We start from the raw sequence: 22,671 nt of genomic DNA, 5'->3' as shown, positions 1-22,671 counted from the left end.
AGAAGTGTATTTTAGGTTATATATTCTCATATGGCTTATTGGTCCAGTGTGTATGAATTCTGGCCTTTATTTGGCAAGCAAAATTGTTATAAAATTAAGGAAGGAATGTTGGCTTTACTTAATACCTTAATGAATAAAGGCAATTGACAGATTTTCATGGTTCTCACTAATTATGAATGCAATTGAGTGTGAAAATTACAATCAGTTGTGGTTACCAAAAGTGCCCTTGAAATATCTGGTCTAATGTATAATTCTGAACTGTGTAATATAGAGTCATTATTAAATTACCATTATTGGTGACAATTAAATAGAGAACTGGGACAATAAAAACACCAAAAACTTGCCAATATGATTGAGCATCCTCCTTAAAGGTGAAAAACTTTTTTCTTAAATGCCTATTTATAGCTCTTAAATAAACTACATATTTATTTGCTAGGTTCAAAGTTCAGATCAGGAATATGTCTTCTAACAAAATTTCATTTTGCAGTGATAGCAGGATTCCTTTAGTAAGGACTTCAGGGAAGAGTTTCCTGACTTTTTTCATCTATAAATCCAAGTAGTAAGGGCTTTTTAAATCCTTACCTAACCCTAAAATGGTGGACAGTTTTGTAAACCGTTCTTGCATTAGAAAAAAGAGGGAAGTAGAAGGAAAATGCTGAGGGGTTGTAGATCAGCTTACTCCATAATTATTGAAAGCTATAAAGAAACTGTTAAGACTCTCAACTAAGCCAGGTGGTCTGAATGGGAGGGAGTATGGACAGTAGTGTAAGGCAGACTTCGGTTGAATTCCAGGTGCACCACTTAATTTGTTCTTCGCATTTTTTTTTTTAATCGGTATACGGGCCTCTCACTGTTGTGGCCTCTCCCGTTGCGGAGCACAGGCTCCGGACGCGCAAGCTCAGCAGCTCCACGGCACGTGGGATCCTTGCGGACCGGGGCGTGAACCCGCATCCCCTGCATCGGCAGGCGGATTCCCAACCACTGCGCCACCAGGGAAGCCCTGCACCACTTAATTTGTACGAGACCTAATGTTAACTACCTATCCTCCCCAAACCTGACTTTCCAGATCTACAAAATTGAAGAAATGGTAATAGCTTTTTCACAGGGCCTACACACATTGAATCTCAACATCCTTTGTTAGTATATCCATTTAACAATGCTTGATCAAGGGAGCTGTATTTTTATGTTATTGATACATTTGTCCACTAGTCCCAACTTTGCTGCCCTTTTTTGATTATATACTTAAGCCACTTTTAATGGCTTCTAAACTCTTTGTATGAGACATGGAAGAATTAGGGCAAAAGAAAATTGACGGTAAAGGTAAAATATATGGAGAACATATTATGAGCTGGCATACACCAAAAACCTGAGGACATAGCAGTGGATATAGCTACTAATAAAGAGAGAAGATACAATAACTGAGTTGTCAGCCCTAGCCTCCTAGATGTTCTTAATTTCCTTTTGTCACGTTTATGAAAAAAAAGTTTTCCACAGTTGTCACCCCAAAGCAGGGTTGTCCCCATACCAAAATCCACATCGACCACTAATACTCATTCAAAAAGTACACCTTGCTTTTACACTCAATATATTTACATTTCAGAAGTCAGACTATGACCAGATTATTTAGAACGCACACACACACACACACACACACACACACACACAAACTTGAAAGAAGCAAAGATTGCTTGATTCCTGGAAGCTGTTTGCCAATACAGTAGTGCATCAGATCACAAAGACCCTACAATCTGGGCAGGAGGCTCGTTAGAGGGTAAGGGAGGTAAAGTCAGGTGCCCAAACTTAGAACTGGGGATGTATTTTCTATCTAGAAATGGTCCTACAAGCCACCAAAATTGGTTAAAAAATGTTTCCAACACACACACACAGAGTTAAATGCACTCCATCTGTTTATTGCCTGCTAAAGACATAAATATACAGGAGTGGAGATAAAGAAGGGGATGAATGGGAGAGTTCAGGACCCAGGGCAAATCTAAACGGAAATGAGGCAGTGCAATAGGAGAAAGGACCAAGGGAAAATAAACTAGGTAAGCAACAGCACCGTGCATCAGAAGTCTTCTCCACCACTAAACTGGCAAAATATCTCTAGAGGGCCATCAGTCAAATGATGTCAAAATGGTAACTGGTTCTGTTTGTAATCCCTGTGTTGTTGAGGACCTTATGTGCAGGAACACAAGTTCCACTCCAGGCCACAGTCCCAATGCTTCCATTATCCTACAGAAGAACTGAGTGCTGTAAATATTTGTTGGGAGGTGTCATCTGTTAAGAGAAAGGAAGCCAGGTTTCTTGCTGCCTTTGAGGTAAGAGATGTGTCAGGATGTGAATAGCCTGGGTGAGAAGGAAAAGAGGAGGAAGCCTCACAGTTTTCTCCCTGAGAGGTGGAAGAGAAAGAAAATAGCATCGGTGGTTTGGAGAGAAAAGATACAGTGCATTTTCAGCATTACCGGGGCCCCTTCGCAGAGCTTCAGATTCTCCCTCTCTAACACTTTTGACCTGCCAATGCACTTGGACTCGACGCACTCATGAGGATGGGCTGAGTGCAAAGCCAAGTCAGCACGACAGGATACGGCTTCCCCTAAAATGAAAACTCAGCAACGGGCCAGCAGTGGGTGTGCGCGCGTTAATGCAAGAGTATGCGTGCGTGGCAACCCGCGGCCTCAGTTGGCCAGGCGCCGTCCTCGGAGCCATCCACGCCCCGCCCCAGTTTAACCCCTCCCTCCGCCCCAGTTTAACTCCTCCCCCGCTCCGCTCCTATAAAAGCTGCGCTCGCCACCGCCCTCCTTAGTCAGGGAGCGCGGCCTAGCCGGGAGGTGGCTCCGTTGTCCCCCACTCAGTCGCACTCCGCGCACTCACACACTTGGAAGCGCCTCCCCACGTCCCTCCCCTGCCCTCCTCTTGCTCCGCTCTTCCCTCTCTCACCACGAACAGTCGCCGACCGACTGCCAATCCGCCTCTCGCTCTCCCTCTCTCCACAACATGACTGCCTGGGAAGCGGTGGCTCAGGCAGAGCAGCAGGAGGATTATTAAATAACGCAGCTCGACTCTGTTCAACTGGGAGTGGAGAGAAGGAGCCAAACGGCCAAGGCAGGGAGGGAGGGCAGAGGAGGGGGGCCAGGAAGGACAACCCCCGTGCTCCGAAGACAGAAATCCCCGCGTGCCCGGGAGAAGCCTAACAAGCGCCGCGGAGCCCTCCAGGTAGTAACGCCCCCGGTGCCCCCGCGCCCGGAGGGTCGCGCTTCGCGTCGCCGCGACACTGGCGCTGGCCTCAGGCTGACGCGAGAGGACCGCCCGGCGGCTGGCCGAGCTGTGACCGGGCCGCCCCGGAGCAGCCCGCGCGCAGGCCAGGGGCGCCGGCCGTGGGCCCGGCGTGCGCGGCGCGGAGACCTGGCCTCGCGGGCGGGGTGGGAGGGAGGCGGACGGGCTCGCTTCTCCGCCGTCGCGCGACTCCCCGCGTGCTGCGTGGCCTTCTCCTCCGCGCTCTTGAGCGCTCGGCTCCCCGCGGCCGCCACTCCGGGGCGATGCGGAGCGCGGCCGGCCGAGAAGGCAAGAGTTGGCGCAGGCTGGTGGCCGCTCTCCTCCCTCGCCGCTCGCTTCCCGCAGGTAGGGGCGGCCGGGCAGCGCTGACGCCGGGGGCTGCGGGCGCCCGGGCGGGGGCGGTGGCGTGGGAGGGGGAAGAGGAAGGAGGGGGCGGGGAGCCGCAGTGCCGGAGCCTGGACGTCCTCTTTCCTCCACCCGCTCGTTCTCTGGCGCTGGCTTCCTGGGTTGGGGGTCAGACGCTCTCCAGCGGCGGCAGGAACAGCAGCGACTTAGCGTGAACAAATTGCTTTGTGGTGGCGTGTCAAGGGCTCCAGGGAGGGGTGTCTGTCCGTGTGTGTGTGTGTGCGCGTTCGCGCTCCTGACTAATCAAAGCGTTGGTTCCCCGGGAAAGGAAATCAGTCCCGATCTGAAACCGCAGGTGTCCCCTTGCTCCGCCTCCCGCCACCTTTTGGCATGTGTCCCAGGACTCGTACAAGCAGTGCCATCAGGGGCAGGTGTGCGAGATGGGGTGACGGAGGGATTTGTGAATGGTGCTGCCCTGCGCGTGGAGGCTGAGCCTTGCTGATGTAGAGGACGAGGTATCCAGAGTGAGAAGAAAGGCTATTTATGGCAAAGAGTTGTGAAATTTCTGCGGGTTTCCTTCCGTGGTTCCTGAGCTTCTCTCTTGCCCTCTCTCCTCCTCTCTCTCTCTCTGTTCCTCTCTCCCATGTCTCCCCTTTTCTTTCTCAGAATTAGAAGCAATTCTGCTTTCCATTTCCCCTCCCCACCGTGGGGCATTGAATATGAGGTGAAGGAAGTCAGAAAATCACTTGTCATTTTACAGGTAGAAAAAAAATGCTTCTTAGAAGTTACCTATCTCTTGCCCTATAATGTTTGTATGTACTTATTCTACACTCCTCCTACCTCTTCAGGCCACCAATAACAGCTACAGGCAGAAAGTACCTACTTGGTTTCAACAGCTTTCGTTTCTAATATCTTTACAGTTGGATACCTTCCCAGTGATATGTAACGCATATCCTCCATTTCTACCCCTAAGAAAGGCTATTAAAAATAATGTGCACACATTTTACCATAAAGATGGTTTTATTAAAAGCCTTGGGGAAGAAAGAGAAGCAGACACCTAGTGAGTTTATATCGATTATTACTGATGAGAATTACAACTAGCTATTAAGAAAAGACCTAAAATACTGTTAATCTAGTCTACAACATAATTAATTTGTTTCGGTTTCTTTTTGCTTTATGGCAGGCAAAAATTCCAAAGACATGACTTGAAGCTTGGAAATGCCTTAGGACAGTGTCTGCCAACTATGCTTTAGCAACTTTATGTTTGTTCTTAAAAGTAGCAACCTGTGTTTTCATGGAACCGATGACGGGGTTGTGACGGAGATAGTAGGACAGTGTCCTTATTATTTTAAATTGGGATGTCTTTAAGCACCTGCCAAGTACAGTGTTTTTAAAGCTTTGAAATTCCATATTGCAACCGCCGGTTCAGTAATTTCACGGAGAAGAAAGAGAAGTAGACTGACCAACTTATTGTCAGAGTGATTTGTCTTCATTTGGTATTAATTAAGGAGCTCCTTATTTTGATCAAAACATGCCAACTGTTGTTGTTGTTTTTTTCCAGTGCGAAAGTAGCTTTCCTTAACAGTCCTGTTTATTTGGAAGACAAAGCAGTGTTAAGGATTTGTTACTTTGATTTGGTTAGATTCATGTTGGTTTAAAATACATTTTTAGCATTGGAGCATGTGCAGTTTTTATATATCACATTAAAACTTGAACTGAGCGCCGCACTCTGAGGGCTGTTACCTTCACTTTCCTGAATCACTGGAATGTAGAAGTAATGGGGAATTTTAAAATGTGCTTGATGAATTATATTATTGCAGTCATTAAAAGTCACATTTATGAATACTTCTTTGACACCATTAGAGAATCAGCAACTGTTTATTATTTTAATAATGAATTTTTTACTGTAGAATGTTAATTTATATCAAACTTATGAAGTAGAAAATGAAAAAAATATTACATTTTATAGATATTGAACTCCTTATTGCATTTTATCACATAGTGTTCATAATAAAGGGCCTGTCATGTGCAAGATACTATCTAGGTACTGTGGAGGAACATAGGACTTCCTTGCTTCCTGCCCTTCGGGAGCTTACTCTCCAGTTGGGGCAAATCTGATGCGCATGGTTGAACAGAGTTAGCAAACCTTGACAATAAGAGGTTGCATGTCTAATGAAGACTGCAGGAGTTCAGAGCATGACAGTAACATTTCATACTGGATTTTGTCTGAAAAGACTTCCGGCGTAGGTAAGACTTGCTTGGTTTTGATCTTAAAGGATAAATAGGATTAGTGGCTTGTGGATGAGAATATAAGGTATAAGATGTAAGTCTCCTGGAATTGTAGAAAAGAACATAAGATTTAAGAAAGATAAGTTTGTTTTGAAATAGATTTTGATATTGCAAAGTGGTTGAATTTGTTGTGCAAAGTGCAGGTGAGTCTATTTTTGATGAACAATATTCTGTATGCTGCATTCTTGGAATTGTCAATATTTCTGTACCTAAGAAGACAAATTTTTGATTTTATCTTGCCTTTTAATGAAAAATGTGCTTTATATGCATTTATAGAGGATAATTACTCTAAATATTTAAATATACCACATCACACTAAAGTATTGCATTTCGTATTAATAACAAGGTGGCATGTACATGAAGTGAGGTGTTTGAGTTACATCCTTAGCCAACTCTCCTTAGATTTGCTCTAAAGGAAAGAGTATGAGGTATGTAAAAGAACAGCTGTATTCATAGTGAGTAGTCATTGAATGCTTAATATTTTATTCATATAAAATGTGTAACTCATTAATATATTTTCTATAATATTTTTATTTTAAAGTTATTAGAATGCATCTGCATAATAGTTAATCTATCCTTACATTATTTTCCATGAATATATAGCTATGATGTAGGGCCTATGGGGAACAATTTTAGAATTGTAGTGACAGTTTTAAAGATGTTTTAATTGTCTTCTGGTAAATAGATTGTATTACTAATAAGAGCATGCTCTGTCTCTGAGCATTTTGAACTTAGTTATTTGCTTTTTGTATATATATTTGTTTATATATATATATATAAAAGCAAACACAAAACTGTTTAAAATGCATTTCCCCATTTTAAGACCACAAGGGGAAAGATCTGAATTGACATTGAGCCTGTCTATTCAATATGACACCTGAGAAGTATGTTATGGTGACAATAAGGAAATAGTACAAATATTAGATATCACTTTCAATAAATAACAGAGTAGAATTACTTTCAGATTAGTTGAATTAAAAGATTTGCGTATATATTTTGTCAACAGTGAATAGATAGGAGTTATTACAGAAGTGAAAATCCTATTAAATCACCTATTTCATATTCATGCAGGAATGGGATGATTTCCAGTGTAGTCAAAGTACAGACCAGTGTATCTGTTAATTGGTCTCTTTTGAGTTTGGTTTTGGACTATAGGTCACAGGTGTATCACTTTGATAATCTCTCCTACTATATGACTGACAGCTTCTGCGTGATTTCCTTACTGGATAGTGACAAAATCTATTTGCTTTATATTGAGGACGTATGCTTCTATCAGCAATGTTATCTTCACTATGCGAGAGTGTCAGTTAACAATAAAACATGAAGTCTGCGATGGGAGAAGCAGTGAGAAAAGATGAGGAGATTGACGAAAGACACTAACGAAAGAAACATACTTCAATGTATAGCTTAAACTAACTATAAAAATGTAAAGCTGACCAGTCTAAGCTGCAGTTGATACAGTGCCAGCATATTGCTATCAGTTCTCACTTTAAAATGACTGTATTTCATTTTAAGCTGTTTTCATATGTGGGCTAAACAAAATGGCAAAAAAAAAAAGTGGTGGTTGAAAATGTTTACTAGGGTCTGTGGTATTACAATAAAAAAAAAATTTCTGCTTAGGTCTTTGACAGATAAAGTTTGTTGTTTGGCTAAATTCCTGGCCCTATATTTAGATTAACTTAAAATGTACTTTTTCGTTTTGTGTTATTTACACTGTACTAACAATTTTGAAATTTTAATTAAACTTATTAAAATATTTGAACACTGTAACTGTGTTCTGATCTTAAATAAAATCTAGATGTCATTTATAAGGAAACATTTTTGTTACCTAATGGCAAATTCTTAACCTAGGGCAGTAGTTCTCAAAATGCGGTTCCGTGAGCGGTAGCACCAGTGAACTCGTTAAAATGCAATTCCACTGGATGATTGAACCAGAAACTCTGCGCTGGGGTCCCCGACATGATTCTCACACACTCTAAAGTTTGAGAACCACTGACCTCGACTATCTTATAGTGAAACTTGAAGACTGTGTTTTCTACCTATTTTGTATCTAAATATTTTCCTCATCTGGTAGAGATAACTAAGCTTTAACTATTTAGACCGAGAAAATATTACATTCTCCATCAGAAGAATTACATCTTAATTAAAAACAAAAACAAAAATGACTTTCTAATTCCTGTGCACATGTTTGTTGTTGATTGGGGAAGCAATACATAAGTGTGGAATTTAACTGGACAGTAATAATGACCTCAGACTGACCTTACTCGTAGTCATTTATAAGGCAAAAAATATGCACAGTGTACAAAGGTTGACCATTTTTTGTTTAGTTTTTTTGACTTGTGATATTTTTCGTCTTGGCATTTATAATCATCTTCTCTGGGTAAGACTACAGTTATTTTAGCTGCTCAACAATAGCTTCACCAGTGTGGAATGTTCTCTCCAATGTTCTTACTACTAAAATAAATTTTAGACCACATCTGTACATCCTTCAAGATTAAAGATAATGTGTTCAAATCCTTTGTCTCTCTTAGTATCCTTGTCCCTCACTTCGTCCTCCCTTCCCCCTCCACTCCCCCAACCCCTGCCTTTCAGATATGAGCTCAATCATCCCTTCTCTAAGGAAACCTTCCTTGGCCTCCTTTGCTACATTAGTTGCCCTATTATATATTGTTTTAGTTCCATGTTCTTCTACCTTGTGGTACTCATTGCAGTTTAATTTTATGTGTATTTGTGTGATTGGTTCAGAATCATCAGGATTTAACGGTGGCCAACACATAAATAAATATCGGTTGAATAACTGTCTGCCTTCGTTCTAAGGGTATTTTATGTTTTTCCAAAGACTGACACTTTAAAAAGTATTTTAAAATAAAGGGAGTCCTAGAATATATGTAAACACGGGCGTTGTTTTCCTTTATATTTTGCAAATTATGAGATGTTTATTAACAGCAGCAGCAATGGCCGTAATGTGCCGAACATGTCTTCCATGTTAAGCACTTTATATATGTTATGCCATGCAATCCTCTTAACATTATAAAGTTTTGTGTGTATTTTAGAGATGAGGAAACTGACACTCTGTTCTGTGCTCTGCCAAAGCTACCGACACCAAACATTGATTTTTTTTTTTTTTTTTTACAATGATGAAGAAATTATGAAACCAGTGGACAGAAAGCGTGAAGGAGTGTATTTTCTTCTTATTCCTGATTTGACTCAGGGCCCAGCAATATCTGTGCAGTACTCACCGTGTTGCCACTATCTTCAGCAGTGCTGTTGTTGCTTTTTGGGTGATTGGAAGAAGTGATGGAGGACTTGTAAGGGTGATGCTCCCGTCTTCTTATTGTTCTTTTCAGTACTGATATTTTTTACCCTCAGTGCCACTCAATCACAATTCTTTTACCCCAGCTGGTCAGAATCTCCCAACTTATTAGTGGAAATTTAAGATGTAACCAAGTATAATTTTAAGAATGAGTGCCGGGCTTCCCTGGTGGCGCAGTGGTTGAGAGTCTGCCTGCCGATGCAGGGGACACGGGTTCGTGCCCCGGTCCGGGAGGATCCCACATACCGCGGAGCGGCTGGGTCTGGGAGGATCCCACATACCGCGGAGCGGCTGGGCCCATGAGCCATGGCCGCTGAGCCTGTGCATCCGGAGCCTGTGCTCCGCAACGGGAGAGGCCACAACAGTGAGAGGCCCGCGTACCGCCCCCCCCCCCAAAAAAAAAGAATGAGTGCCTTTATGCAGAGAATATTAAGGTATTAGATATTCTTCATATTTGGAGATATGCAGCTTATCTTCTGGAAAAGACCACACAAAGCTTTGAGAACCTTGCTCAAGCAAAGTTGACCTTAGGTGCAGTCTGTTAATTCAACTGTCTCCCATGAGAAAAAAAAATTACATGATCACATCAGTTTAGTTTCTTTTGGCTTTTAATCTTCAACTTATTTATTTAAATGTGGGTTTAGTCAATGTTCAAATGTTTGAAGCAAAGGGCATATTTAAAAATATTTAAGTATTCTAATTCTGTAGAAGTCCATGGACAGTTAAATTTGGTTATTCTGAAGCCCTCTGCTAGACTAACGGACAAAGTTATATATTTCATAATGTGTTTAAATCAGTCAATAACATGAATAAAAGTAGATGCCTAATATCAAAAGGAAAAAAATTGGTGTTTCACTGAGTGTGTCTCTTAGGTGAGAGGTTTTGTAGATTTTGTCAGAACCTGTTCTCTGTTGCTGGAATCGTTTAATCATTAACTGGAACCTTAGCCATTCCCCTGGTTTAGGACCAGTCCTTCTGTGTAGAGGAAGATTGACTTCTCGCCCAGCACGTTGGGACTTAACATCAAGCCACCCTTGCTGTCCAGCTCTAATGTTATAATGTGTTTACAGTAATGCCTCTTTCTAATAACCGAAACTGATTTCTCACCTAATGTTTTCCCCTGCCTCTTGATAACTTACTCGATATCACCATTTCTCATAGCATTTGAGCAAGGCCTTTCTTTTCTTCTGACAGAGCCTTCTTTATTTCTTTAAGGACTTGGATCATGCTTCTAAACCACCGCACTCCCTGCGCCCTTTTCATCTGCCAGCAGATTCTCCCCCAGCTGCCCCTAGTAATTACTTTCCTGGCTGTCATTTCCAGCTCTTAGAGGTGTGCTTCATTTCCAGGGCTCACTCTTGGCCCTCCATGATGCCAGACACTTACCGCATATTGCCACACCCCCAGATACACAGGTAGGTTGGACTTCCTGGAAGTACTTACAGCTGGGGTTGTAAAGTGCTTTTCAGACTACAGGGCAAGTCTAGTTCCAGGTTCTGACCATCGCCAGACTGCCTCATTTTGCTACATGTTATCTTCCCTTATCTGGCTGTGTCCCACTATAGAGCTACCTCATTCATCATCATTGACAGCAGACATTTTGTAAATGCTTATTATGAATAAGTCAGTCTGTTTCAAGAAGAGTGTACCTCCTATGGTTCCTGTGGCTCCTTAACAGCTTAATCCACGTGAATGGAATACAGATTCTTCCATGTCTGGTTTGATTCTTTAGTGTTTGCCTGTTTCTCTTATTCTAAGTCACTTGTTTATTTCAAGATGATCTGGCTCTTCTCCATTCTTTTGTGTAACCTTATTTGAATATGACATGTTTGGAAAGTCAAACAGCTGAAGAAACATACTTCAGACTGTGTGATGCCTTCTCTGATTTTCCCCATTTGTTAATGAAACCTAGAGGTATTCCTTTGTTCAGGACGTGTTTGTTAAGCCAGGTGTACTACCTTAGTTCAACTTTTCTGGGAGTCTTAGTGATACACCTTCCTCATCAACCAAATTCAGACTGGCATGTCATATTTCTTATGTACCTGTTCACTGCAATGAACTCTTTCCTGCAAAGTTAAATACTGTGATTCTGTTAGTGAGTTGTTTTTGTTGTGTATTTGGCTTTTTTGTTTTTTGTTTGGTTTTGGCAGTAGCAGCAAATGATATATCACAAACCTATGTAAGGTTTACAAATAAAATCAAAACAAGTGTAAAAACATGACAGAAATAAATGCGGATGTAGGCTTTGACATTCTAGGCAATTCTTCCTCAAGTATTTTTGTTTGTTTGATAGTTTTTTGTTATTTATAGGTATACAGATTACCAGAACACTAAATCATTAAGCCAGAATATATGAAATGTGTTTAGAGAGTACTCTTTTCTAAGATACAGTATTCTTTAGGACATCCAGGAAAAGCTTGAAAGGGAAAAGACATCAGATGAGAAGGTTAAGAAAAGGAAAAACATACCTATAAACCATACCTCTAAATAAAACTCAAATTCAGTATTAGAAATGCAGACTAAGAGTAACTTATTTCAGGTAAAGTTTCAAAATATCTTATTGATAACAAAACCAATGGGTCTGTACACCAGGATTCCTAAACTTTCAAAGGAATGTTACCTACTGGGCAGATAGCTCAAGAATAGTTATTTGACTTTGTTTTCAATTTTTAATACTATATTCATGTGCAAACAGACCCAAGAAAACTAAACGTATTCACTAATAAGTGAGTTACTTAAAAGTTAGAGTGTACCTCTTATAGCAGTAATTTTAAACATAAAGTATAGATTACTAAACAGGGCCATCAAAAAATCATTACAGATTTGTACACAGCAAACGTATAAACTTATAGCAACATTATGGTTAAAATTAACTTTGAGGGATAGTTCCTACAGTGTACCTCAAGACGTAAATATGGTGGTATTGCGAGATATCTTCTTCAACAACACCAGTCAACCTTTTGAAAGAATCAAGGGCCCTGCAGTGGGAGGGTCTAAGTTGATCAGAGGGAGAGTAATATGAAGCATTCCGGGGGGAAATCGTGATGGTGCCAGGTCCAAGTGCTGCTCAAAACACTGAAGGGATAAAGACAGTATAGCATTAACTATCTAGGGAAGAGTAGGAAGGAATTGCCTCCCAGGATATTTCTGAGGAGCATCAGGTTCATTGGATGATGACACACAAAACGTAGCTCCAGAAGTCTAACGCAGGAAATGATTGGATGATGTATCTTAAAAGCCAAAGAGTTTTAATTTGAATATAGGATAGATTGGTGAATTTGAAGTTCTGGAGATCCTTCAGCCCCCCTCCAATCATCTAGACCTCAGTCTCTCCAGTCACCTTTGAGGCAAGGGAGCTATCCAGGGTACTAGACTCTTGCCAAAATCCTCTCTTGCAAAACTGTGCAGAATACTTTGTTGTTTTTGTTTCTGCTAATCATAGAGCCTGACATTGCAGATGCTGCATCATTCACTTGGAATGACTAACCTTCCATCATTTGGTTTATTCCAGTGGGTCCTTCAAGGCTCAATTCAAATGTAAAATTCAAGGATGCTTACCTCAACCCTATGTAAGAAGCCTATTCTGACTGTCAGTAACAGCCTGCGTATATATCATTATCAAATCTCCCTTTAAAGTATCATAATTCACTGCTTGCTTGTGCTTCATGCCCACTGGATTGTGAACTTAATGAGGGCAGGTGTTCTGTGCTTTATTCTCTTTTTCAAACAGCTCATCTAACTCTGTGATGTGAAGATGCTCAGTAATTGATAAATGAATGAATACTGCTTAAGAGTGACTTGAATATTGTACGTCTTATGTGAACTGTTCCCAGTGCTAACCACATCTAGGCTCACTTTGAATACTGCCCTCCATGGCTTTTTCATGGACTGAAAATGTGTTCTTAACTTGGAACCAAGTAACCTAAAATGGCCAAAAGTCTTGAAAAAATGAAAGGAATGGAGGAACTATGGCATACATACCATGGGCGTTAGGGGATAGCAAGGTTTAAGGAAAGTAGCATAGGCTGATATGGAGATTGGGGGCCAAAGGACTGTCTGGCTTGTCATGTCCTCAAACAAGCATCGTGAACATTCACTCCATATTCATTTTCTAAGGCTTCTGGAACTTGGGATCACACATATCATTGCTCTGAATGTTCAGTGTGGCAATAAGTGATAATGTCATCATAGGAAAACTTTTGTTTACATGGAAGTCATCCTGTCACTGGTGTGGTATTGACTTACTGATCACTTTTACATGATGTAGGTAAATTGTGTACCTGTCTATATCTTCCCTTATTGGCACAGTGCAAGAATAGTTTAGGTACCACAGTTTTCCTTTTGGTCAGAAATTCCCTGTATTTCAAGTGCATGAACCATAGAAAATGGTTGTGGGGCCTTTTCCTGGGGGATATTTTCACTTTATAATTCTGCTTTTCACATTTTTGAAGTATAACTACTATCTATCGTGTACATCATGCTGTTTCTCTTTCCTGTTTTGATTTTTTTCTTGTACCTATTGCCAGCAGGAATGTTTCAATTATGAAGCATAAAAAGAAAAGCTATATATTTTAGTGATTTTTACCCCTTGGCAAAGCTAGTTATATAACTCAGAGAAAAATATGGAGTCAGAATAACTTAGATGTAGAAGAAGGAATTTTAAAAAGTGCTAAAAAATGAATAAAGCAAAAGTTTTCTAAAACCATCTTAAATAAACTCAGTTTGGAAAACTAATAATTTTTTTACTAAGTATTTAGAATTATGCCAAATAATATCATCATTAATTTTAAAGATTAAAAGTTGCTAGTCATTTTCTTTTTTTAAAATTTTAAAATTTTATTTATTTTTTTATACAGCAGGTTCTTATAAGTTATCCATTTTATACATATTAGTGTATATATGTCAATCCCAATCTCCCAATTGCTAGTAATTTTCTAATAATACTAGAGATGAAACACTCCTATAAAAACTATGGTTTGGTTGCAGCTATTTGCCTACTCACTATTATTATTTACCTTCAGCGCTTGCTGAAAAGTGCTTATGGACAAGAGTGCCAGATCCTGCTGTTCTTCAGCATATTGGACCAGGTCAAGAAACTGAAGCACAGAGAAGTTAAGTAACTTGACGAATATAGAAATCTATTAAATGAAGAACCAGGATTCAAACTAGAGGGCAGACAGCAGAAGTAAGAAGAACTAAAACCTTGCAGCCTGTGGAACAAAAACCACATTCACAGAAAGATAGACAAGATGAAAAGGCATAAGGCTATGTACCAGATGAAGGAACAAGATAAAACCCCAGAGAAACAACTAAATGAAATGGAGATAGGCAGTCTTCCAGAAAAAGAATTCAGAGTAATGATAGTGAAGATGATCCAGGACCTCAGAAAAAGAATGGAGGCAAAGATCGAGAAGATGAAAGAAATGTTTAAGAAACACCTAGAAGAATTAAAGAACAAACAAACAGAGATGAACAATACAGTAACTGAAACGAAAACTACACTAGAAGGAGTCAATAGCAGAATAACTGAGGCAGAAGAATGGATAAGTGACCTGGAAGACAGAATGGTGGAATTCAGTGCTGCGGAACAGAATAAAGAAAAAAGAATGAAAAGAAATGAAGACAGCCTAAGAGACCTCTGGGACAACATTAAACACAACAACATTCGCATTATAGGGGTCCCAGAAGGAGGAGAGAGAGAGAAAGGACCCGAGAAAATATTTGAAGACATTATAGTCTAAAACTTCCCTAACATGGGAAAGGAAATAGCCACCCAAATCCAGGAAGCGCAGAGAGTCCCATACAGGATAAACCCAAGGAGAAACACGCCGAGACACATAGTAATCAAATTGGCAAAAATTAAAGACAAAGAAAAATTATTGAAAGCAGCAAGGGAAAAATGACAAATAACATGCAAAGGAACTCCCATAAGGTTAAAAGCTGATTTCTCAGCAGAAACTCTACAAGCCAGTAGGGAGAGGCATGATATACTTAAAGTGATGAAAGGGAAGAACCTACAACCAAGATTACTCTACCCGGCAAGGATCTCATTCAGATTTGATGGAGAAATCAAACGCTTTATAGACAAGCAAAAGCTAAGAGAATTCAGCACCACCAAACCAGCTCTACAGTGGGAAACACAAGAGAAGAAAAGGACCTACAAAAACAAACCCAAGACAATTAAGAAAATGGTCATAGGAACATACATGTTGATAATTACCTTAAACGTGAGTGGATTAAATGCTCCAACCAAAAGACACAGGATCGCTGAATGGATACAAAAGCAAGACCCATATATATGCTGTCTACAAGAGACCCACTTCAGACGTAGGGACACATACAGACTGAAAGTGAGGGGATGGAAAAAGATATTCCATGCAAATGGAAATCAGAATAAAGCTGGAGAAACAATACTCATATCAGATAAAATAGACTTTAAAATAAAGAATGTTAAAAGAGACAAGGAAGGACACTACGTAATGATCAAGGAATCAATCCAAGAAGAAGATATAACAATTATAAGTATATATGCACCCAACATAGTAGCACCTCAATACATAAGGCAACTGCTAACAGCTATAAAAGAGGAACTCGACAGTAACACAATCATAGTGGGGGACTTTAACACCTCACTTACACCAATGGACAGATCAACCAAACAGAAAATTAGTAAGGAAACACAAGCTTTAAATGACAAAATAGGCCAGATAGATTTAATTGATATTTATAGGACATTCCATCCAAAAACAGCAGATTACACTTTCTTCCAAGAGTGCACAGAACATTCTCCAGGATAGATCACATCTTGGGTCACAGATCAAGCCTCAGTACATTTAAGAAAATTGAAATCATATCAAGTATCTTTTCTGACCACAATGCTATGAGATTAGAAATCAGTTACAGGGAAAGAAACACAAACACATGGAGGCTAAACAATACGTTACTAAATAACCAAGAGATCACTGAAGAAATCAAAGAGGAAATGAAAAAATATCCAGAGACAAATGACAATGAAAACAAAACGATCCAAAACCTATGGGATGCAGCAAAAGCAGTTTTAAGAGGGAAGTTTATAGCTATACAAGCTGACCCCAGGAAGCCAGAAAAATCTCAAATAAACAATCTAACCTTACACCTAAAGGAATTAGAGAAAGAAGAACAAACAAAACCCAGAGTTAGCAGAAGGAAAGAAACCATAAAGATCAGAGCAGAAATAAATGAAATAGAAACAAAGAAAACAATAGGAAAGATCAATAGAACTAAAAGCTGGTTTTTGAGAAGATAAAATTGATAAACCATTAGCCAGACTCACCAAGAAAAAGAGGGAGAGGACTCAGATAAATAATATTAGAAATGAAAAAGGAGAAGTTACAACAGACACAGCAGAAATACAAAGCATCCTAAGAGACTACTACAAGCAACTCTATGCCAATAAAATGGACAACCTGGAAGAAATGGACAAATTCTTAGGAAGGTGTAACCTTCCAAGACTGAACCAGGAAGAAATAGAAAATATGAACAGACCAATCACAAGTAATGAAATTGAAACTGTGTTTAAAAATCTTCCAACAAACAAAAGTGCAGGACCAGATGCCTTCACAGGTGAATTCTATCAAACATTTAGAGAAGAGTTAATGCCCATCCTTCTCAAACTCTTCCAAAAAATTGCAGAGGAAGGAACACTCCCAAACTCATTCTATAAGGCCACCATCACCCTGATACCAAAACCAGACAAAAACAAAAATGGCAGGCCAATATCACTGATGAATTTAGTTGCAAAAATCCTCAACAAAATGCTAGCAAACAGAATCCAACAGCACATTAGAAAGATCATACACCATGATCAAGTGGGGTTTATCCCAGGGATGCAAGGATTCTTCAGTATACACAATCAATGTGATATACCATATTAACAAATTGAAGGATAAAAACCATCTGGTCATCTCAATAGATGCAGAAAAAGCTTTTTACAAAATTCCACACAATTTTTATTTTATGATAAAAACTCTCCAGAAAGTGGGCATAGAGGGAACCTACCTCAACATAATAAAGGCCATATATGACAAACACACAGCAAATATCATTCTCAATGGTGAAAAACTGAAAGCATTTCCTCTAAGATCAGGAACAAGACAAGGATGTCCACTCTCACCACTGTTATTCAACATAGTTTTGGAAGTCCTAGCCATGGCAATCAGAGAAAAAGAAATAAAAGGAATACAAATTGGAAAAGAAGAAGTAAAGTTGTCACTGTTTGCAGATGACATGATACTATACATAGAGAATCCTAAAAATGCCAGCAGAAAACTACTAGAGCTAAACAATGAATTTGATAAAGTTGCAAGATACAAAGTTAATGCACAGAAATCTCTTGCATTCCTATACACTAATGATGAAAAATCTGAAAGAGAAATTAAGGAAACACTCCCATTTACCATTGCAACAAAAAGAATAAAATACCCAGGAATAAACCTACTTAAGGAGGCAAAAGACCTGTATGCAGAAAACTATAAGACACTGATGAAAGAAATTAAATGTGATACCAACAGATGGTGAGATATACCATGTTCTTGAGTTGGAAGAAACAATATTATGAAAATGACCATGCTACCCAAAGCAATATACAGATTTAATGCAATCCATATGAAATTACCAATGGCCTTTTTACAGAATTAGAACAAAAAATCTTGAAATTTGTATGGAGACACAAAAGACCCTGAATAGCCAAAGCAGTCTTGAGGGAAAAAAAACGGAGCTGGAGGAATCAGACTCCCCGACTTCAGACTATACTATAAAGCTACAGTAATGAAGACAATATGGTACTGACACAAAAACAGAAAGATAGATCAATGGAACAGGGCAGAAAGCCCAGAAATAAACCCATGCACCTGTGGTCAACTAATTTCTGGTGACAAAGGAGGCAAGGATATACAATGGAGAAAGGACAGTCTCTTCAGTAAGTGGTGCTGGGAAAACTGGACAGCTACATGTAAAAGAATGAAATTAGAATACTCCCTAACACCATACACAAAAATAAACTCAAAATGGATTAGAGACCTAAATGTATGACTGGGCATTATAAAACTCTCAGAGGAAAACATAGGAAGAACACTCTTTGACATAAATCACAGCAAGAAGTTTTTTGATCCATCTCCTACAGTAATGGAAATAAAAACAAAAATAAACAAATGGGACCCAATGAAACTTCAAAGCTTTTGCACAGCAAAGGAAACCGTAAACAAGACGAAAAGACAACCTTCAGAATGGGAAAAAAATATTTGCAAATGAATCATCGGACAAAGGATTAATCTCCAAAATATATCAACAGCTCATGTAGCTCAATATTAAAAAAACAAACAACCCAATACAAAAATGGGCAGAAGACCTAAATAGACATTTTTCCAAAGAAGACATACAGATGGCCAAGAGGCACATGAAAAGCTGCTCAACATCACTAATTATTGGAGAAATGCAAATCAAAACTACAATGAGGTATCACCTCACACCTGTTAGAATGGGCATCATCAGAAAATCTACAAACAAGAAATGCTGGAGAGGGTGTGGAGAAAAGGGAACTCTGTTGCACTGTTGGAAGGAATGTACATTGATACAGCTACTATGGAGAACAGTATGGAGGTTCCTTAAAACACTAAAAATAGAACTACCATATGACCCATCAATCCCACTACTGGGCATATACCTTGAGAAAACCATAATTCAAAAAGAGTCATGTACCACAGTGTTCACTGCAGCGTTATTTACAATAGCCAGGTCATATGGAAGCAACCTAAATGCCCATCGACAGACAAATGCACAAAGAAGTTGTGGTACATATATACAATGGAATATTACTCAGCCATATAAAGGAACAGACTTGGGTCAGTTGTAGAGACGTGGATGGATCTAGAGACTGTCACACAGAGTGAAGTAAGTCAGAAAGAGAAAAATATCGTATATTAACGCATATATGTGGAACCTAGAAAATGGAACCGATGAACCAGTTTGCAGCACAGAAGTTGAGACACAGAAGTAGAGATAAAACGAATGGACACCAAGGGGGGAAAGTGGCGGGGGTTGGGTGTGGTGGTGTGATGAATTGGGTGATTGGGATTGACCATGTATACAGTGATGTATATAAAATGGATGACTAATACGAAAAAAAAAATACTATGGTTTAATCCATCTAAAAGTAAAGTTGCCTTAAAACTGTCTCAAGAGTACATATGATGTGTGCTTACAGTTTAGGTGTTTTATAATGTAACTGTTAGGAGAAAGAGGTGAATTTTAGGCACCATGTGGATCGTTTGCATTGTGTAAGCATAGCCCTAGGACTCCTCAGCTCTCAGTCAGACCTAGGACTCCTTAGGGACCAAAAGTGATGGTTGCCTCTGATTTAGACTATGGCCATGAAAAGATGGGGGCCTGCTGTGATTACATTCTTCTTTTCTTCTTCAACATAATAAAGTAATGCAATTTACACCCCCGACCAAAACCGGTTTAAGTGCTTGTACCAATATCAGTGAATTAAAAATTTTTTGACATTGTTTGACATTAAGTCAAAACTTGGATCAATCTTTGTTAAATATGTATATGTACAGACATACACATGTATATAGCAATGTGGTTTTTTATAATGGGATTTGTCTTAAAAAATTTTTTCCTAATAATGCAGGTGTTTTTTAGTTTTTTTTTTTTTTTTTTGTGAGGGGAACACGTGCATCAGTTAGTGCTCTTCAGAAAAACAGAACCAACTGTGTATATATCCATATCACCTGTCTACAAGAAGATTCATTTTAAGGAATTAGTTTGTGTGATTCTGGTGGCTGGCAAATCTGAAATCTGTAGGGCCAGCCAGCAGGCTGGAAAATCAGGCAGGATTTCTGTGTTACAGTTTGAGGCAGCATTCCTTCATCTCCAGGAAATTTCAGTTTTTGCTTTTAGGCCTTCAACTGATTCAGTGAGATCCACCCACATTATTGAAGGTGATCTGCTTTACTTAATGTCAAATGATTATAGACATTAATCATGTTTACAAAATACTTTTCACAGCAACATCTAGGTTAGTGTCTGACCTAACATTTGGGCACCATAGCTAAGCCAAAATTTCACATACCATTTAACCATCACAGAGGGTGACGGATAATATGGTAACAAGCCCTTTCTAGTTTACATGATAAGTTTGTGCATACATTTTTTTCCTTTGGCCAGATATACTTTAGCATTGGTCATTTATTCATATTTGTAGGTATAGATCGTCATTCATCTGTTCCTTATACGTTTTGTAATCATTTATTAAGCATGCACTTTGTACAAGAGACAATACTAGGCCACTGAATAACTTCAAAAAGTGAATGACAGAGGCTGTGTCTTCTAAGTGTTTTAATTCTAGTGGAAGAGCCATAAGTATAATAGATGACTGTATGATAAGTAAATCTGCAAAGTAGAAATGTGTGTTTTTCAATCATGTCAATTAAATGTCATTTCCCTCATGAGCAATCAAAAAATAATTCATGGCAATGGTTAATATGCCAAGTTACTATGCTTATTAATTTAAGGATGACTCATATGTAAAATTGAATTATGAAAGTATGGTTGCCCACTGCAGGTCGACTTCATTTAGACAGTGTTGGCCATGTATGCTTTCAGTTTAGCACGTTAAAGGATTTGTATTTGTATTCAGCTTATGCAAAGGTGATTCAGCTTATTCAAAGGTTCAGCTTATGCAAAGGTGAGTATATACTCAAACAGGTCTGACAAGTGGGCTGTCATGTTTTATTGATAATCTTGTACTTTATATAGCATAGAGCAATAAATATTTTCCTTACAGCCTCCAAATGGTTGTTTTCTCATAGCACTTTCTCCTTCCAAAACTACATTTTATTTCTCTTTTATTACTCAATGAATGTGAACTTCTCTGCCTGGCTTTTGAAGCCCTCTGTAAACTCGCCACACTTTACTAATCCAAACATACATCTTCCACTTTGTTAAGGTCATGTAACTTAGAACACTCTCACATATGCAGCATATGCATTTAATCCTTTCTGTTTATGCAAATCTCAGCTGTCATTACAGGCCTGGCTCCATGAAACCTTCCATGACAACTCTAACCCGCCTAGGGAGTTTCCTTTGCTGCACTCTGAGTTGCGAGCAATACCTAGTTGGCACCAGACAATTAAGTACAGTCTGTTCTGCTATAATGCATTTTTCTGTAATGTGAATTAGCTCCTACAGGATTGGTGAATAGGGGAATTACGTTAGTAAAATGTGGAATTTGGTTCATGTGTGATTTCTCCCCAGCATAATATTCAGCTTTACCAGGTAATTACAGCTGCACACAAAGTATACTAATACAGGCAAATGCAAAATACAATACAGGAATACCCTTTTCACCTAACTGCTTTCACCTTTTTTTTTTTTTTTTTTTTTTGCGGTATGTGGGCCTCTCACTGTTGTCGCCTCTCCCATTGCGGAGCACAGGCTCCGGACGCGCAGGCTCCGGACGCGCAGGCTCAGCGGCCGTGGCTCACGGGCCCAGCCGCTCCGCGGCATGTGGGTTCTTCCTGGACCGGGGCACGAACCCGCGTCCCCTGCATCGGCAGGCGGACTCCCAACCACTGCGCCACCAGGGAAGCCCTACTTTCACCTTTTTTATAAAATAGGAAAAAGTTTATGTATTTCTTGTATTATTTCTTTTTATAATTAGAGATTTTACATGTCTTTTTAGGCATACGGTGTTTTTATAAAAATTGTTTTGGTTTTGTTTAGAACTTTGTGTTATAAATACATAGATTTTTGAGTGTTTCTGCAAAGCCCTAATTTTGGGGTATAAGCTCTGTTGTATTTATTGTCCAGTTTTTCAGAATGAAGGGACACATATGTTGCAATAGCAGGAATTGAGAAAATTTACTTCAAATCACTCAATATTTATGGAGCATCCACTCTGTGCCACACACTAGTGTTGATGTTGGATGTATGAAAAATGAGCAAGGCTTACTTTTGAGTACCTAGGAGACTAAGCCAAATTCCTGTATGATGGTGGTTCTTTTGCTTACTTAGCTCAGTGGACTAGGATGAAGAGAGAATATAAGAAGTAACTGTGACATTTGTGTGTGTTCCTCATACTGCCTGGAGTGCTCTCTCATTCATGCTTTCTTTAGCCAGTTTCTTTCCAAGCTTCATCTCTCAATTCAAACATCTTTTCTTTATACTATTTTAATCTCACATGGCATGAGGTACCTTTCTTTGATAGCACTCAAGGTAGCTGTTATTTTCAATTCTTTGTGATATTATTTAGATAATATTTTTCTTAGACTGCTCCTTAGAACAGAGATCATGTTTATTTATTCCCATTGTTGTATTCTCATTTTCTGGCAAGTAGGTAAACAGACACGAACACAACAGGTATTAATATAATAAATGTAATACATATTATATATAGATATGTATAGCAG

The 22,671-nt window shown here is 39.3% G+C and overlaps 2 protein-coding genes across 5 annotated transcripts in view; one reads left to right on the top strand and one right to left on the bottom strand.

Annotated features, from left to right (window-relative positions):
* Positions 1–1,889: 1,889 nt before the first annotated feature.
* On the bottom strand, positions 1,890–10,740 carry LOC111178995 (uncharacterized). Its single transcript, XM_089911281.1, has 4 exons — positions 10,664–10,740; positions 5,835–5,950; positions 2,938–3,917; positions 1,890–2,389 (listed from the first exon to the last, which is right to left on the bottom strand). The coding sequence occupies exons 1-4, from the start codon at positions 10,738–10,740 to the stop codon at positions 2,228–2,230; spliced, it is 1,335 nt and encodes a 444-aa protein (XP_089767407.1). The 3' UTR covers positions 1,890–2,227.
* Positions 2,794–22,671, top strand: part of CCSER1 (coiled-coil serine rich protein 1) — a 1,259,018-nt gene continuing 1,239,140 nt past the window's right edge. For 2 of the 4 annotated variants that reach the window (XM_022582338.2, XM_022582336.2), the window contains exon 1: positions 2,795–3,213. The gene's annotated coding sequence lies outside the window, so the exon portion shown is untranslated. Of the gene's footprint in view, positions 3,214–22,671 lie in introns of all 4 variants that reach the window. The other 2 variants (XM_022582337.2, XM_022582341.2) reach the window with 2 other exon arrangements.

The sequence above is a fragment of the Delphinapterus leucas genome, chromosome 5 (assembly GCF_059928025.1).
Source record: "Delphinapterus leucas isolate spDelLeu-1000000601 "Yukka" chromosome 5, BTC_Dleu_Yukka2, whole genome shotgun sequence".
Classification (NCBI taxonomy): domain Eukaryota; kingdom Metazoa; phylum Chordata; class Mammalia; order Artiodactyla; family Monodontidae; genus Delphinapterus; species Delphinapterus leucas.
Note: the sequence above shows the minus strand (reverse complement) of the source record. Positions and strands in the feature narration are given on the sequence as shown.